Source organism: Haliotis rufescens, unplaced genomic scaffold (genome assembly GCF_023055435.1).
Source record: "Haliotis rufescens isolate VD_foot unplaced genomic scaffold, xgHalRufe1.0.p SCAF_4, whole genome shotgun sequence".
Taxonomy (NCBI): Eukaryota; Metazoa; Mollusca; class Gastropoda; order Lepetellida; family Haliotidae; genus Haliotis; species Haliotis rufescens.
In genome coordinates this window covers 60,790,896-60,804,695 of record NW_025964112.1, presented here as the reverse complement: position 1 = coordinate 60,804,695, position 13,800 = coordinate 60,790,896, and the positions used below count along the sequence as shown (strand labels likewise).

Sequence of the window (13,800 nt, the reverse complement as noted above, 5' to 3'; positions counted from 1 at the left end):
TCGAACATATACTATCAGAAATACTATCATCACTCCGAGACTGTGCATCTGATCGACATTTAGTCAGCTCCCTGCCCCACCCAAGTCACGAGTGAAAAGATCCACCCTTCCATACCACACAATCATCAAACTCCCTGTAGCTTCTGTCTGACTGGTCCTGGGTGTTGACAATCAGTTTAAGTCTGTACACCAACTCAAGAGACGCGTTCATGTTGTAAATACTTTATTGCATATCACAGTCAGCTTCATTCTGAACACTTTCAACGAGTGTAAACATAATTTGAACACATAAAATTTGACTTTTTGACACATTTGTAGCAACGAAGTTATGTACCCAACAAATACACAACATACAACTGGCATGAAATAACCAGTTAACGCAACGTCAATACTGAATGCCAAAAGCCTTCATCTATGACCTGCATGACATAACATCTCTCAGGGTAAGTAATCAAGCAACGTCTGGCAGTACATCATGTCATGAAGGTAACTCCATGACAACAAGAGTCTGACATGAGCATAAAGATCTGTCTGAGTTGAAACTTGTGATTAGAGACAGCTGTTGGCTTGTGGTGTCGTCACACTCTAGGCAGTTCCTCCTGCAACATAACACCGGACGGTTATCATGGAGAAACAGGCTGATTTTACAGACGCTTCATTCAATCTCGTCACCCATATACCCGCTCCTATGGCAACTGTCCAAATATCATGCATGTAAACCTATACCTCAGAAAAGAACATGCAGTTAACATTCAATTCAACAGTTGGTCATTCACGTTAAGTTGTTCGTTCAGAGCAAAATTTGATCACAATATACATGTGTGTTTACCCATTATTGCAAATGGGTGCTTTTGTTTGTTTGTTGTTTAACGCTACACTCAGCAAAATCCAGCTACATTGCGGCAGTCTGTAAATAATTGAGTCTGGACCAGACAATCCAGTGATTGATTAAATGAGCATCAATCCACGCATTTGGGATACGATGACATGCATCAACCAAGTCAGTGAGCCTGACCACCCGATCCCGTTAGTCGCCTCTTACGACAAGCGTAGTCGCCTTATATGGCAAGCATGGGTTGCTGAAGACCTATTCTACCCTATTCAAATCATGCTCTTGAGTTTGACCATTCCATGTCAACATAATAGATAACACTGCATAAGAACAGATTTCCTGTGAACTGTCTATGCAAGTTATATGCTTATGTTTTCATATTGCGCAGTAATTCAGAGGCAGGTCAAATATTAACACTGACCTTCTTCAGCTGCCTTGTTGTCATCCATGTTGTCATCCTGGTTGTCATCCTGCTCCTCCCCTGTCTCCTCACCCGTCTTCTCCTGACTAGCCCCACCTGGACACAGAGAGCACTCTTCATCGTTCAAGTAAACAACAAGCACTGTAAGTTACACACTAGACCCCAGCGGTAACACCAGCAGTGTTCCCAGCACTATACTGCCTGTTGTATTGTTTGTTTGTCTGTTGTTTAATGCTACGGTCCAGGAATATTCCAGCTATATGACGGTGGTCGGTAAATAATTGAGTCTCAACCTAACAATCCAGTGATTGACATCATGAGCATCAATAAATGCAACTGTGATACGATGACATGCAATCCACCAAGTCAGTGAGCCTGATCACCAGATCCCTTTAGTCGCCTCTCAAGACAAGCATAGGTTCGTGAGGACATATATCGTTTATCTGAAAACGCTCCCCACACCCCAGAAAAAACAAAAACACGGAAAGACATGTGTTCTGTTTGATCGAAAATATGCTGAATTTTATAACATTTTTTTTAATTATTATTTCTAAACCAGCTTTGAACATAAGAAAATAACCACAAATCAACTTTGACAATTTTTTGGTGTTCGGTTTTAGTACCTTGACAATGAGACCAAGAAAATCTGTAAAACAATGCATATATAGGTCTGGTCTGAGGATAAAACCTGAAACCAAATTCTTGTTCAAACAATGTACAGGTTCAGAAAGTCCAGCATGACGGGAGTTGTACCCACCTTCCTTCTCTGCTTTGAGTGACTGGACAATCTTGTTGTTGACTTCATCAATGGCCTTCTTGATAGCCACCTCTGCTGACCGGTCATCCTGCACCATGGCGAGGTCCATCGCCTTCTCAAAGCTGACCAGCGCCCCCTGGAGGTCTGACAGCTTAACTGTGAACAGCATACAAACACATCAGCATACAAACATATCAGCATACAAACACAACAGCATACAAACACATCAGCATACAAACACAACAGCATACAAACACATCAGCATACAAACACAACAGCATACAAACATATCAGCATACAAACACAACAGCATACAAACACATCAGCATACAAACACAACAGCAAACAAACACATCAGCATACAAACACATCAGCACACAAACACATCAGCATACAAACACAACAGCATACAAACACATCAGCATACAAACACAACAGCATACAAACACAACAGCAAACAAACCCATCAGCATACAAACACAACAGCAAACAAACACATCAGCATACAAACACAACAGCAAACAAACACATCAGCATACAAACACATCAGCATACAAACACATCAGCATACAAACACATCAGCATACAAACACAACAGCATACAAACACAGCATACAAACACATCAGCACACAAACACATCAGCACACAAACACAACAGCATACAAACACATCAGCATACAAACACAACAGCATACAAACACATCAGCATACAAACACATCAGCATACAAACACAACAGCATACAAACACATCAGCATACAAACACAACAGCATACAAACACAACAGCATACAAACACATCAGCATACAAACACAACAGCATACAAACACAACAGCATACAAACAGCATACAAACACAACAGCATACAAACACATCAGCAACCCATCGTCAGTGACTTCACAAACTGTTTCTTGGTTGTAAGAAACACCTCAAATGAAACCATGTATTCTTTAATAGCTTCACAAAACTTCCACTTCTTTAACTTTCATAAAACTATTCCACTCACCAACACTCTATTGATTGGACAATAGCCATGCATAAATACTTCAATTAATCATGACTCCCTTAACTACCATACAGGTGCAAGAACCTTTATGATTGTGGGTTCGAATCCCAGATTCGCCCTGAATAAGTTTCCTGGTTTGTCAGCACCATACCCAAAGTGGTAGACGTCAATGACCTGCACCACTTCAGGCTTTCCTCCCACATCAAGCTGACATCCCTCAATTGCACTGAAATGCTGTGTATAGTGGCTGCATTGCACTCAACTCACAACATAGCCTACATAATAGGCTTGTTTCTCACCTTGTGCCTGAGCTATGAGTACCGTTGCCTGCAGCTGCCACACCATGTCCTGAGCATCCTCCGATGCCGCAAGGGACTTCTCCCCGTAATTCTTGGCATCAGCGTACTCCCTCAACTCCAAGTGGCAGCGCCCAATTTCGTGGTACAGCCAGGTGTTCTCCAGGGATGACTTGGTCAGCGGCAACTTGCGCTCCCACCTACACACATACACAATCCCATCAGGTCCAGGCATCACATAAACACATAGTAGTAAAAGTAGTTCATATAAAGATCAAATAGAAGCTAACATTATCTCAAGCTATTTCAATTTCTATTCTTTTAATGGAGGTCGCTATATGGCATGTGATTAGCATGTGGCTAGCATGTGATTAGTATATGGCTAGCATGTGATTAGTTTTTTGCCAGTATGGGGCTAGCATGTGATTAGCATGTGATTAGCATGTGGACAGCATGTGACTAGTGACCTGGGTTTGATTCCCCAGGAATTAAGCATGAAAGTCAGGGGTCCCTTGTCATTACCCTAATACACAGTATTAAGTTGGGTCGTTAGAGTTAAATACTCAGAGACACTTACACCTGTATTGCCTTCTCGAAGCTGCCACTCCGGGCGTGCACCCTCCCAAGGTTGTCCAGGCCTCGGGACACAGCGTCAGTCAGCTTACTGCCGAGCACAATCAACATCATCATTACAAAATGAAACAAAATAATGACACGAGTATTATGACAACCGACGTGGAACACCTGTATCTAATTCATCACTGATCCACTATTTATTTATGAGAACAACTTACATACCATATAACACTTAGACGTTATTTGGAACATTCATTACCGTATTCTCTACATTACATGCCCCACTCCAATACAATGGTATAATGACATTCAATCAACCAAGAAACCAAGTCTGACCACCAAATCTATTCAGATGCCTCTTACGACAAATGTAGGTTACTTGGGATGAATTCTAACATTGGAATCGCTGGTACTTCAATATTTACCATTACTGAAAGCACAACGTTTCGGAGTATATACTTACGCCTTCCTCATTCACATGATGAAGGATTAAGTATATACTCCGAAACGTTGCATTCCTCATAATAAAGAAGTTGACATCCATAAATTCTCTTCCTTATGTATATCACTTCTAAATGCCTTTCAAAGACTTAAAACACTTCTGAGACAACTCAAGAGGACATTTTAGTATACAATACTGTTTTAAGACACAGTTCCTAACGCAGACAGTATGGGACGACTCACTTCTTTTCTCCGATGTCAAGGTCAATGCCGTGATGGTGCAGTGCCTTCTCGTAGTTGCCCATGTCCAGGTGGGCATTACCAATGTAGCTGTGCAGGTTGGCTGTCACCTCCAGCTTGTTGGGGATGGCGTCATCACCATAGTTCTGTACTGTTGCCAGGCACTTCTCTGCCCGCTTCAGACTCTCCGACGTCTTCCCATTGAGTTGTGCTGGAAGGTTGCAGAGCATGGTTACCATAGGAACAATTAAAGTTTAACAAGTAATTTCTCCAGCTGGTCATAACAAGGTAAACATATCATTCCCTACTTTACATATTGTTCACCTGAGGACAGAGAGGTTCTATCAAACTTATGTGACAGTGATGAGAGTTGTTTTGCCTATGCTCGACACTCAATCCACTCTTGGGGGCACGGGTGGCCCAGTTGTCTAAGGTGCCGCGATTCGCTGTGCAGAGTTGCATCCCTTGGGCACACCAGAAACCTATGATTGTGGGTTCGAATCCTGGTTCGCCCCGATTATGTTTCTAGGTTTGTCAGCACCATACCCGTGCTCGTGGGTTCCACCGAAGTGGTAAACGTCTGAGACCTACATCACTTCGGGCTTTCCCAGACCTGTCAACCCTCCCGCATTTTGCGGGAGACTCCCGCAATTTGATGAAATCTCCCAGTCTCCCGCAAGATGGACTATTTCTCCAGCAAAACAGAATTTTTCATTATTTAAAAAATTCGCCTCCATTGTCCCGTGAGTAAAAACAATGAACCGGAAGTTTGCGTCCCGATCTGTCCGGTAGGCTCCCGGATTAGCGACCCTTATCACAGCCACCCGCAGGGGGACCCAGATGGGCCTTTGTCCAGTGATCAACTGGTAATTAAATTCATATGGTGAACGATTGAACAATGTAAACTGTTAAGAAAACTCGGATAGTCCTAACAGGTGCCTGAAGGGTTGAACTTGAAATGAAAAATCAGCCAAGTATTCACCACTTCATGAAATGAACTGTTGTCTTCATGTTCTTAGCGTGTTTATTCTTCCATAATTTAAGAACGTAGATACATATGGCCGGTCCAGTTATACATGACTTTATTGGTTATCAGATTTGTCAGAAACTTTGTTAAAACATCAACATACCTCAAAGTTACGTCATTGAACTCTTGGAAATGAAAACAAAATATGTCCTGCAAGCGCCGTCTTCAGAAACAACACTATGCGTGATTGGTTGATTCGGTAGTCGAAATAACAATGAGTTACACGATCAGGCTTCCTCACAGCTAGGATTTCAAAGTCAAAGTTTAAAGTGAAACTTATAAACTTCCTTTTGACTGACATCGTGACTTGTGTGCACAGAAAATATCAAAACAGAACTTTATCAAATTTCGCAAGAATGTATCATGTGATTATTTTACACGATTTGATTGGCTAATAGTTTGCTTGCGTCCCAGATCTGCAATCTAATTTGCATACAACAGTACTAGTCAACCAATGAGATTAATAAACGTCAAGGTCAGAAAGGTCAACAACGACAACGAGACTCATTTCATTCATAAATTGTAGTAAAACGTAATAGTACTTCCAAATATGGCATACATTTCTTGGAATGGAATAACGTGAACATTTCTAGGAATTTAAGAAGCGAAGTAATGGGACTGTCAACAGACTACCGCAGACAGAAAAAAAACCAGTATATCTTATCGAAATTAAGGGCGATGATGTTGAGTCAGGATAAATGCATTTGATATTACTTTTGCGAATTATGTAACCAACATCGCGCCAAATACTCAGAAAACGTGCATCGTAACGAAGCCTGACAACTGGTGGGATTGAACACGTCGTCAACTGGTCAAGCTACCGATTGTGAAATTTCAATATCTGTTTGCGTTTATCTGAGATGATCTTTGAACGAAAGTTATATGGGTAGATTGTGCTGGGTTTATTTTTGGAGGAGGAAAATGCAAACGGAAATTAAGCAAGCTGTACGTATAAGAAACTTATTGATTATTTATTGTTTCAAAATATTTGGTTTTCTTTGTAACATTATTAAAAATAAAAGTTCGAAATTATCTTATCTTCACTATCTTAAAAATCTCCCCTTTGGAGGCAAATCTCCCCCATTTTTAAGGCAAATCTCCCACATTGTCATGATGAGGGGTTGACAGGTCTGGCTTTCCTCCCACATTAAGCTGACACACCACGATATAACTGGAATACTGTTAAAAGCGGCGTTTAACCCAACTCACTCACTCACTCATTCCACTCTGGAAGGGTCAGCTAAATTGTTATCATGCATCAAATCAGTAGTACCTTCATCTATCCTCTCCAATTCACTCATGACGTAATCCTGAGGAGACTGGCCCTTGTTTCCTGAATTTCGGCGCCGGCGCTGTTCCCGACGCTCATACAGCCGGGTGTACATGGGTTTCTGCTGCCTCCAAAAGTCTGTGCGAGTGTCGAGGTATGACAGACCTTCCTCCACCAAGTCCGAGATCGTCTTCCCTGTGCTTGTTGTGGCATCTGTATCAACGCAAGCAACAGGTCATATGGAGATTTGACAGTTTATCCATTTCTCATTCATTTCTATCAAATTTGATACATGTAATTTGGGTATGCACCCTTACATGTGGGGAGATGAGTTGAAATGGGGTTTAACGCCGTGTTTTAAGATTATTGCTCTTACTAAGCAATGTGCATGGACTTGTGTGTGTGTGGCTGCTTGTGCTAGTCCAGACTTTTCAGTGCTAGTCCACTGAGATACCATGCCGCATCTTAATATTGATACCCCACTCAGACACAGTATACAGACTCCAGTCTGACCAGTAGCTGCTTTTCCCCTCAACCCCATGCATCATCCTTAAATGTAATGTGTGTTTGCACCCGGGGATATATGGATTACAAAGGGCCAATTCTATCACTGTCATGAATCCTTGTATTTCCTCCACCCTGTGGAGGCAAGCTAAAGATCCACCAATACCCAAGAACATGTTAAAAAGGCAGTGAGGAAGGATAGGTATCATGTGACATGGTTGATTGGGTGACATTGTACCCTGACAATATTTGTTGGTCCTGCACAAAGCAATCTTAGCACTACGATTATCATAAGTCTATGTTAAAGTATGGGAGTTATGATCGTCTTAGTGCTAAAATTGCTTTGTAGAACAGGCCCGAGACCTAGATTACTTAAAGGCTATGAGAATATTGTTGTTGGTGGCAGCACAACATGAGCCGAGTGCCGCTGGGCGTGTGTGTACCTGTCTCCTTGAGGAGAAGTTCCAGGTACTTCCTGTCCCCGTACAGCTCCCCCAGCATCTGTTTGATGGTCCTCTCGCTGGCCTGGGAGCGCGTCGTGTCACGCTTCTGCTTACTCTGTTGCTGGGCGTTTTGGCGAGCAAAGCTTCCGTATGTTTGTCGCTTTCTCTTCTGCTTCTGCAACATCCACAGTCCAGTATCACATATCAGTGTTCTTGACACAATAGGCCAGAAAGACCTCCAGAGCTTAACTTACAGATTGCATTAATGAGATTGTATGATTGACAGATCTGCAGGCACCTCATCGGGAAGGCCTGACTTTACAGAAGTTGTTAGTTTGCATCATAACAGTAGCATGGGTTCTGTAGCTCACCTTCCTTCAGCATTTAACTCAGCAGACTTGTTTTTCTCAAACACAATCTGATATCTATGTTAGAAATTATGCGATGATCTTTCATTATGATGATCATTATGATATTGAATTTAATCGTGAATGTTCAACATTAGCAACAGGACAAGGATCCCTTGGTTTATCCTTAATCCAGAGCTCCAGATAAGCTTTTGGTGTTGTGGGTATTTTACCCACGCATTTTAAAATCATTGGGTATCAGTAATTCTATCTGGGTATTCAAATTTCTGTTACCCACTAGTTTTTACACATGTGGGTATTTAAGTTAAATATTTAAAAAACACTATTCATCTAGTCCCTGCAAACTGGTGTCATGTGGGTTTGAGAGCTTTATAGGAGTCAAAAATACCATGATACTTCCACCAGAAAGTGTGATGGCAAATGATCATAATGTAACTGTCATCGTGGAGTATGGCAAGGTTGACGGAATGCCCGTTCATAATTTCAAAATAAGTTGCTAATTTGCTAATCAAATACGCAGGGTTACTTCACAATATTTTGATGATACGCACAAGTTTTATTTTTGTAGCATATCTGTAATGTTCGTTGCGTATTTGATACGCTTGGATTTGATTTTACTGCATATTTCTGCATTTCTGATGTGTATTTTATGCAGATACGCAGCTTATCTGGAGCTCTGTTAATCCCAAACCAATTACTATAAACAAAGCCTCATATAATCTTTGATGCCTTCAAAATAACTTCCTTTGCTCAAATAGTAAGTAAAAGTGCATAACCTACCAACATTCTTATCATTGGAAATATTTTAGGTCACATAAAGGAATAACATGTCTTTTTCTTATAATAAATGCAATGACATTTTTAATGTAAAAATAGGGTGAATGTTTACAAATGCATTTCATGTACAACTAAAATTGATGTCTGTGACATTAATAGATATCTGCCACATACGGTGGCCCATAAGGGACATGGAGTCTGTTTTTCCATATTTTGATATTTCACTTACATTTATCGTAACCTTTTGCAAATTAACACGATTTGTCTTACAAATATGTGATAAATCCATGTCCCTTATGGGCCACGGTAGCCACAGCAATCATAACAGTGAAAAAGGAATCTTTCCAGAAATTTGATATAACAGTGAATAAAAGGAGACACATACCTAGCAGTAATTACAGACATTTGATTGCAATAACAGCATGTTGCTCACAGTTTGTGGGATCTATATGATCAAGCCTTCCCCATTCTGTGTGTACTTGGTATGACCATGATGACAGCAATAAATGTCATGCCACCTTAGATACCATAAGTTTTATTAGGCAGAAAACCATCACCAATACTTCACAGGCTTGTTATACTCCTTGTACCTCTATCATGACAATGACAATGGCAGAAACCTGCCTTGCCTTAACATAAAACTTGTAACATCAATAGCAACAAAATTCATCACAGAACTCTATCTGTATAAACCTACGTCGTCCTGATCCTGAAAGAATGACAGGTCTCCAGAGGTGTTCAGCTTTACTTTCTCTGGAGCTGCAAGTAAATACGATTTGAAATTATTCCGAAAAAGTGTGCTTAGTTTCTAAATAATGTGGAGAGTGGGTGAGTGAGTGAGTATTGTTTTACGCCGCTTTTAGCAATATTCCAGCAATATCACGGCGGGGGACACCAGAAATGGGCTTCACACATTGTACCTACCGTATGTCGGGAATCAAACCCGGGTCTCCGGAGTGACGAGCGAACGCTTTAACCACCAGGCTACCCGACTGCCCCATATTATTGTGGAGAATCAAACCCGGGTCATTGGCATGACAAGCAATCGCTTTAACCACCCCTTCTATTAGGGCTGGGACGAGTCCAAATTTACTACCCGGGTACCCACACCCCTATTACCCGACCCTACCCAGGTACCCGCTGTTGGTGTCAAGAGATGGGTACAAAATGTCCGATTGGGAATAGCTTAACAGTAGCCCTGGCAGGAAGTTTTTAGATAGACGTATAAAACGATGTGGTCATGCATACACTGAAGTTGACTGAAGTTTTAGCTTTGTTCAAACATATTTAAGTCAGAAGGAACGTGTTCATAGTCATGAAGAAATGCGAACATTAGAGACTTAAAATTGTCGTGTAACCATGTAGTTATATAGTGAATTATGGTCATGAAACAATATATCTAACCACGGGTCCGGGTAGTCCTGTGTGTACCCGGGACCTACTCAGTACCCACCCGACCCGGGTACCCGAGTTACCCGTCCCAGCCCCACCTTCTATATGATGAAGTATCACATCATTGACAATAGGATACTTTTTCATAAAACATATTGATCTTGAATTTACATCTACATCTTGATACATCTGACAGATATCAAAATATCTTGTTGCTAGAATTCAGACATCATTTCATCTCCACATTTTGGGGATTTGTTTTCCAAGGCAAGAGCAGACAACTCTAAATACATTTACCACTGACTATAGGCATTGATGTCTGTTACAAGTGAATCAGTGAGAGAAGAAACAGTTGTCCCTGATAAGAAACATATGACGTGGGGCTACAGGTCACCTCACTCATAAAATATAGCCCTTTAAGAAAATAACCCAACCTGGATAAACATGTCACTCACTTCCAACTGAGTTGTCAATGGCCTCCTGAGCTTTCTGTATTCCGAGTCGGAACTCCTGTAGCTCTGGTCGGAGCTTGTGACCGCGGTGGTAGAACACCAGCGCCATCTCAAAGTCCCCCTTGTAGTACAGTGCTTCAGCTTTCTGGTAAACTCCCTGAACAGTACCACACAGGACCATCATTACAGACACAAAACAAACACTTCCTTGTAGCAAGTCAAACAATTAATTAGGTCTGTGTCTGATATTTCTCAATAATAATACTGAATACTGTGCTACAGTGCAAGATTTAGACCAGTTTGTAAATGCAAAACATACAGGCTTGCCTGACAAAATATTCAGCATATTTCAGAAACTCACCTTGTGAAAAGTCTTATCCTCCTCAAGAGAAGCCTCGGCATCAACAAGGGCATTTTTGGTATCACCCAGCTGTAGGTGGCACTTGGATCGTGCAACTAGGCAGCTCTTGTCTCCTCTCTGAAGCTCCAATGCCTGTCAACAATTGTCAAGTGAAACATTTGTAACACACTCTAGCAATTATCTGACATGGGCCCTTTATGTGAAAATTTCAAATATTCCAGAGGTACACCCACACAGCACAATGTTTCAATGAACCTTTGTATTTGAAAATGTGGGCTTTTTACACACTTAGGGGCTAAAAGCACAAGGACCTTCCCTAGAATTATCCCTGAATTTGAGAACCTTTACTTAGTTACATTCTTATCCACTGATAGTTACTTCTACACAAACAAACCTGTCACCTTTTGAAGGCGAAGTTGAAGCAGATGTTCCCAGACATTTTTTTAATAATACCAGATAAAACAAAATATAGACAAACTGGCCAAGGGTATATTTGGTCAAACTGGAATGAACTGAAATTGAAATCATTTTATGTATTATGTCAAAACAGCCCTCTACATGTTTAACTATTAATGGTGGAGTTAAGATAAGGACCACTTGAGTGTGATACTTAATTTTTAACACTGCTTGGTGTTCATCCCTTATTCCTTGTCAGTAAAATTGTCTCATGTTAAATGCTTACATTGAACTTTTTTATTAATATCAAATTCCTCAAAATGTGAATAATGGACTTGTGATTTGAAACAAACAAGGAATCATCTATTAAAACCAATAATTGGAAAAGCTCTAATGTCAACTCTCATTAAGTGGCAATGGGCAAAGCTACTCAGTGTCAACTTATCCAGAATTCTTATACTAATGAGCTAATCAATAACAAAGCAATTAAATAAACATGATAAATAATTGTTTGAAATTTAATTAAAGCCTGTATTACTAGCATTGTGTATTGTGTATTGTATTACATTAATTGACAACCAGCTGCAGCCAGCCAGTAAAATTATGTTGCCTAATTTTTTAAGTAGATCAATTTCCCAGTCTTATAAAATACATGAATCACACAATGTTACAATATACAATTCGGTAAATATACAATTAGATCTGACACGCAGTACCCAGTTAATAGTCCTCACAATGATGTACACAAACACCTTCCATTTAAAGCTGCGACTTGTCCTAATAAAATTCAAGCTGTATGACTAATCCCAGCATTCAATAAATATCATTTGTAAAAATACTATAATGCAATATCAAACTTATAATACAGAGGATATGGAAAGGGAGGTTTGTCCACTATAAATCTAATAAGGCCACATAGAAAAATATTCTTGCTTCTTGGCCTGGCATAAATATGAGGGGTGTCCATGAAGAATTTACACAGCAAAAGTGGGGGTGGGGGTGGTGGGAGGAGGGATTTTTTCACAACTAAATGAAAAAAATACACGGTTGTACTTTTTCAAATGGAAATGTTATAAATTTGAACAATAGGCTATTTAGGGACTGGTCAATTATTATAGGAAGTTGTCGTCAATATTTTTTGTACATGTATTGAGGACGTGGCATGCAAAATTGTGACATAAAATCTTGCGACATCATACTTGTAATTAAAACCAACATCAACGCACTTCAATTAGGCCTTCATCTAATACGAACATAATCTGAGTCAAAACTTCGATCGGGTGACAAAATTGTTCACAGTGAAAATGAAAACGTTACCGTCGTATAACTTTCGATGGACTTTCTGTATTCTCCCTGTTTGAATAGTGAATCAGCCTCTGCTTTATATATTTCAAAGGTACCCCTTGGGCCTTCCGATGATCTGTCATCTTCATACATGATTTGTTACTATATTCCACCACGATATACACTGCAAGACACAAACCGACAACTGTTCACTCTCTACCGTTGGCCTCGCGCATTGACGGGCGAATGTCCGTTGCCAGGTAACCGTGCACGCGCCTTCATCCCGGGCAGAATGTTATCCCGGACAAAATAAAGTACCCATAATCCTATAATCTGTCATATATTTCAAGTTGATTTATATCAGCACATATCAAAAAGAAAATGGTCATTTCATATTTCATTCATTTGAAAGGGTTAGTGCCTAAAACAATTATAGCTACATGTACAAGGAGAACAATCCATTCTGTGGTTTCTTAACACTTTTTCAAAATTTCAGTCAACTTTTTAGTTGAGAAGTAAATGGTTCCTTTGGAACGTTAGAAGGGACTGATCGTATGATAATCGATATTTTGACATATTTAATCTCTTGATTATTCATATAAATTATTACTATTATTATTACTATTATTATTATTATTATTATTATTATTGGTAGTAAGATGCATGTATAGCTTTAAGTTAGCAATGCAGCTAAAACTTTACGTCGTATTCCTAATTTAAATAGTTCAAATAAAATGAACTTATCACATATCTGTAATGATAAAAACTCATATAAAACTAAGAGTACACGACATGGTGGGTTTCCCTTCATACATCTCCAAGAAGGGACGAGGTTTAATGGCTTAAGGTAAGAGGATTTTCGGGCCTACGGCCCATATACTTGCTCAACAACGGAGATAATCCGATTACGTCATGGTACGTGTTATCAAGTGGATCAACGCCGTATAAATGTCCGAC

At 40.1% G+C, this 13,800-nt stretch overlaps 1 protein-coding gene across 1 annotated transcript; it reads right to left on the bottom strand.

Annotated features, from left to right (window-relative positions):
* Window positions 1-206: 206 nt before the first annotated feature.
* On the bottom strand, window positions 207-13,103 carry LOC124113303 (outer dynein arm-docking complex subunit 4-like). Its single transcript, XM_046473598.2, has 12 exons — window positions 12,877-13,103; window positions 11,164-11,295; window positions 10,806-10,959; window positions 9,656-9,717; window positions 7,814-7,988; window positions 6,870-7,079; window positions 4,573-4,780; window positions 3,890-3,976; window positions 3,316-3,512; window positions 2,011-2,166; window positions 1,254-1,349; window positions 207-599 (listed from the first exon to the last, which is right to left on the bottom strand). Exons 1-12 carry the CDS (start codon window positions 12,994-12,996, stop codon window positions 586-588), a joined length of 1,611 nt encoding a protein of 536 aa, XP_046329554.2. The 5' UTR covers window positions 12,997-13,103; the 3' UTR covers window positions 207-585.
* Between the last annotated feature and the right edge of the window lie 697 nt (window positions 13,104-13,800).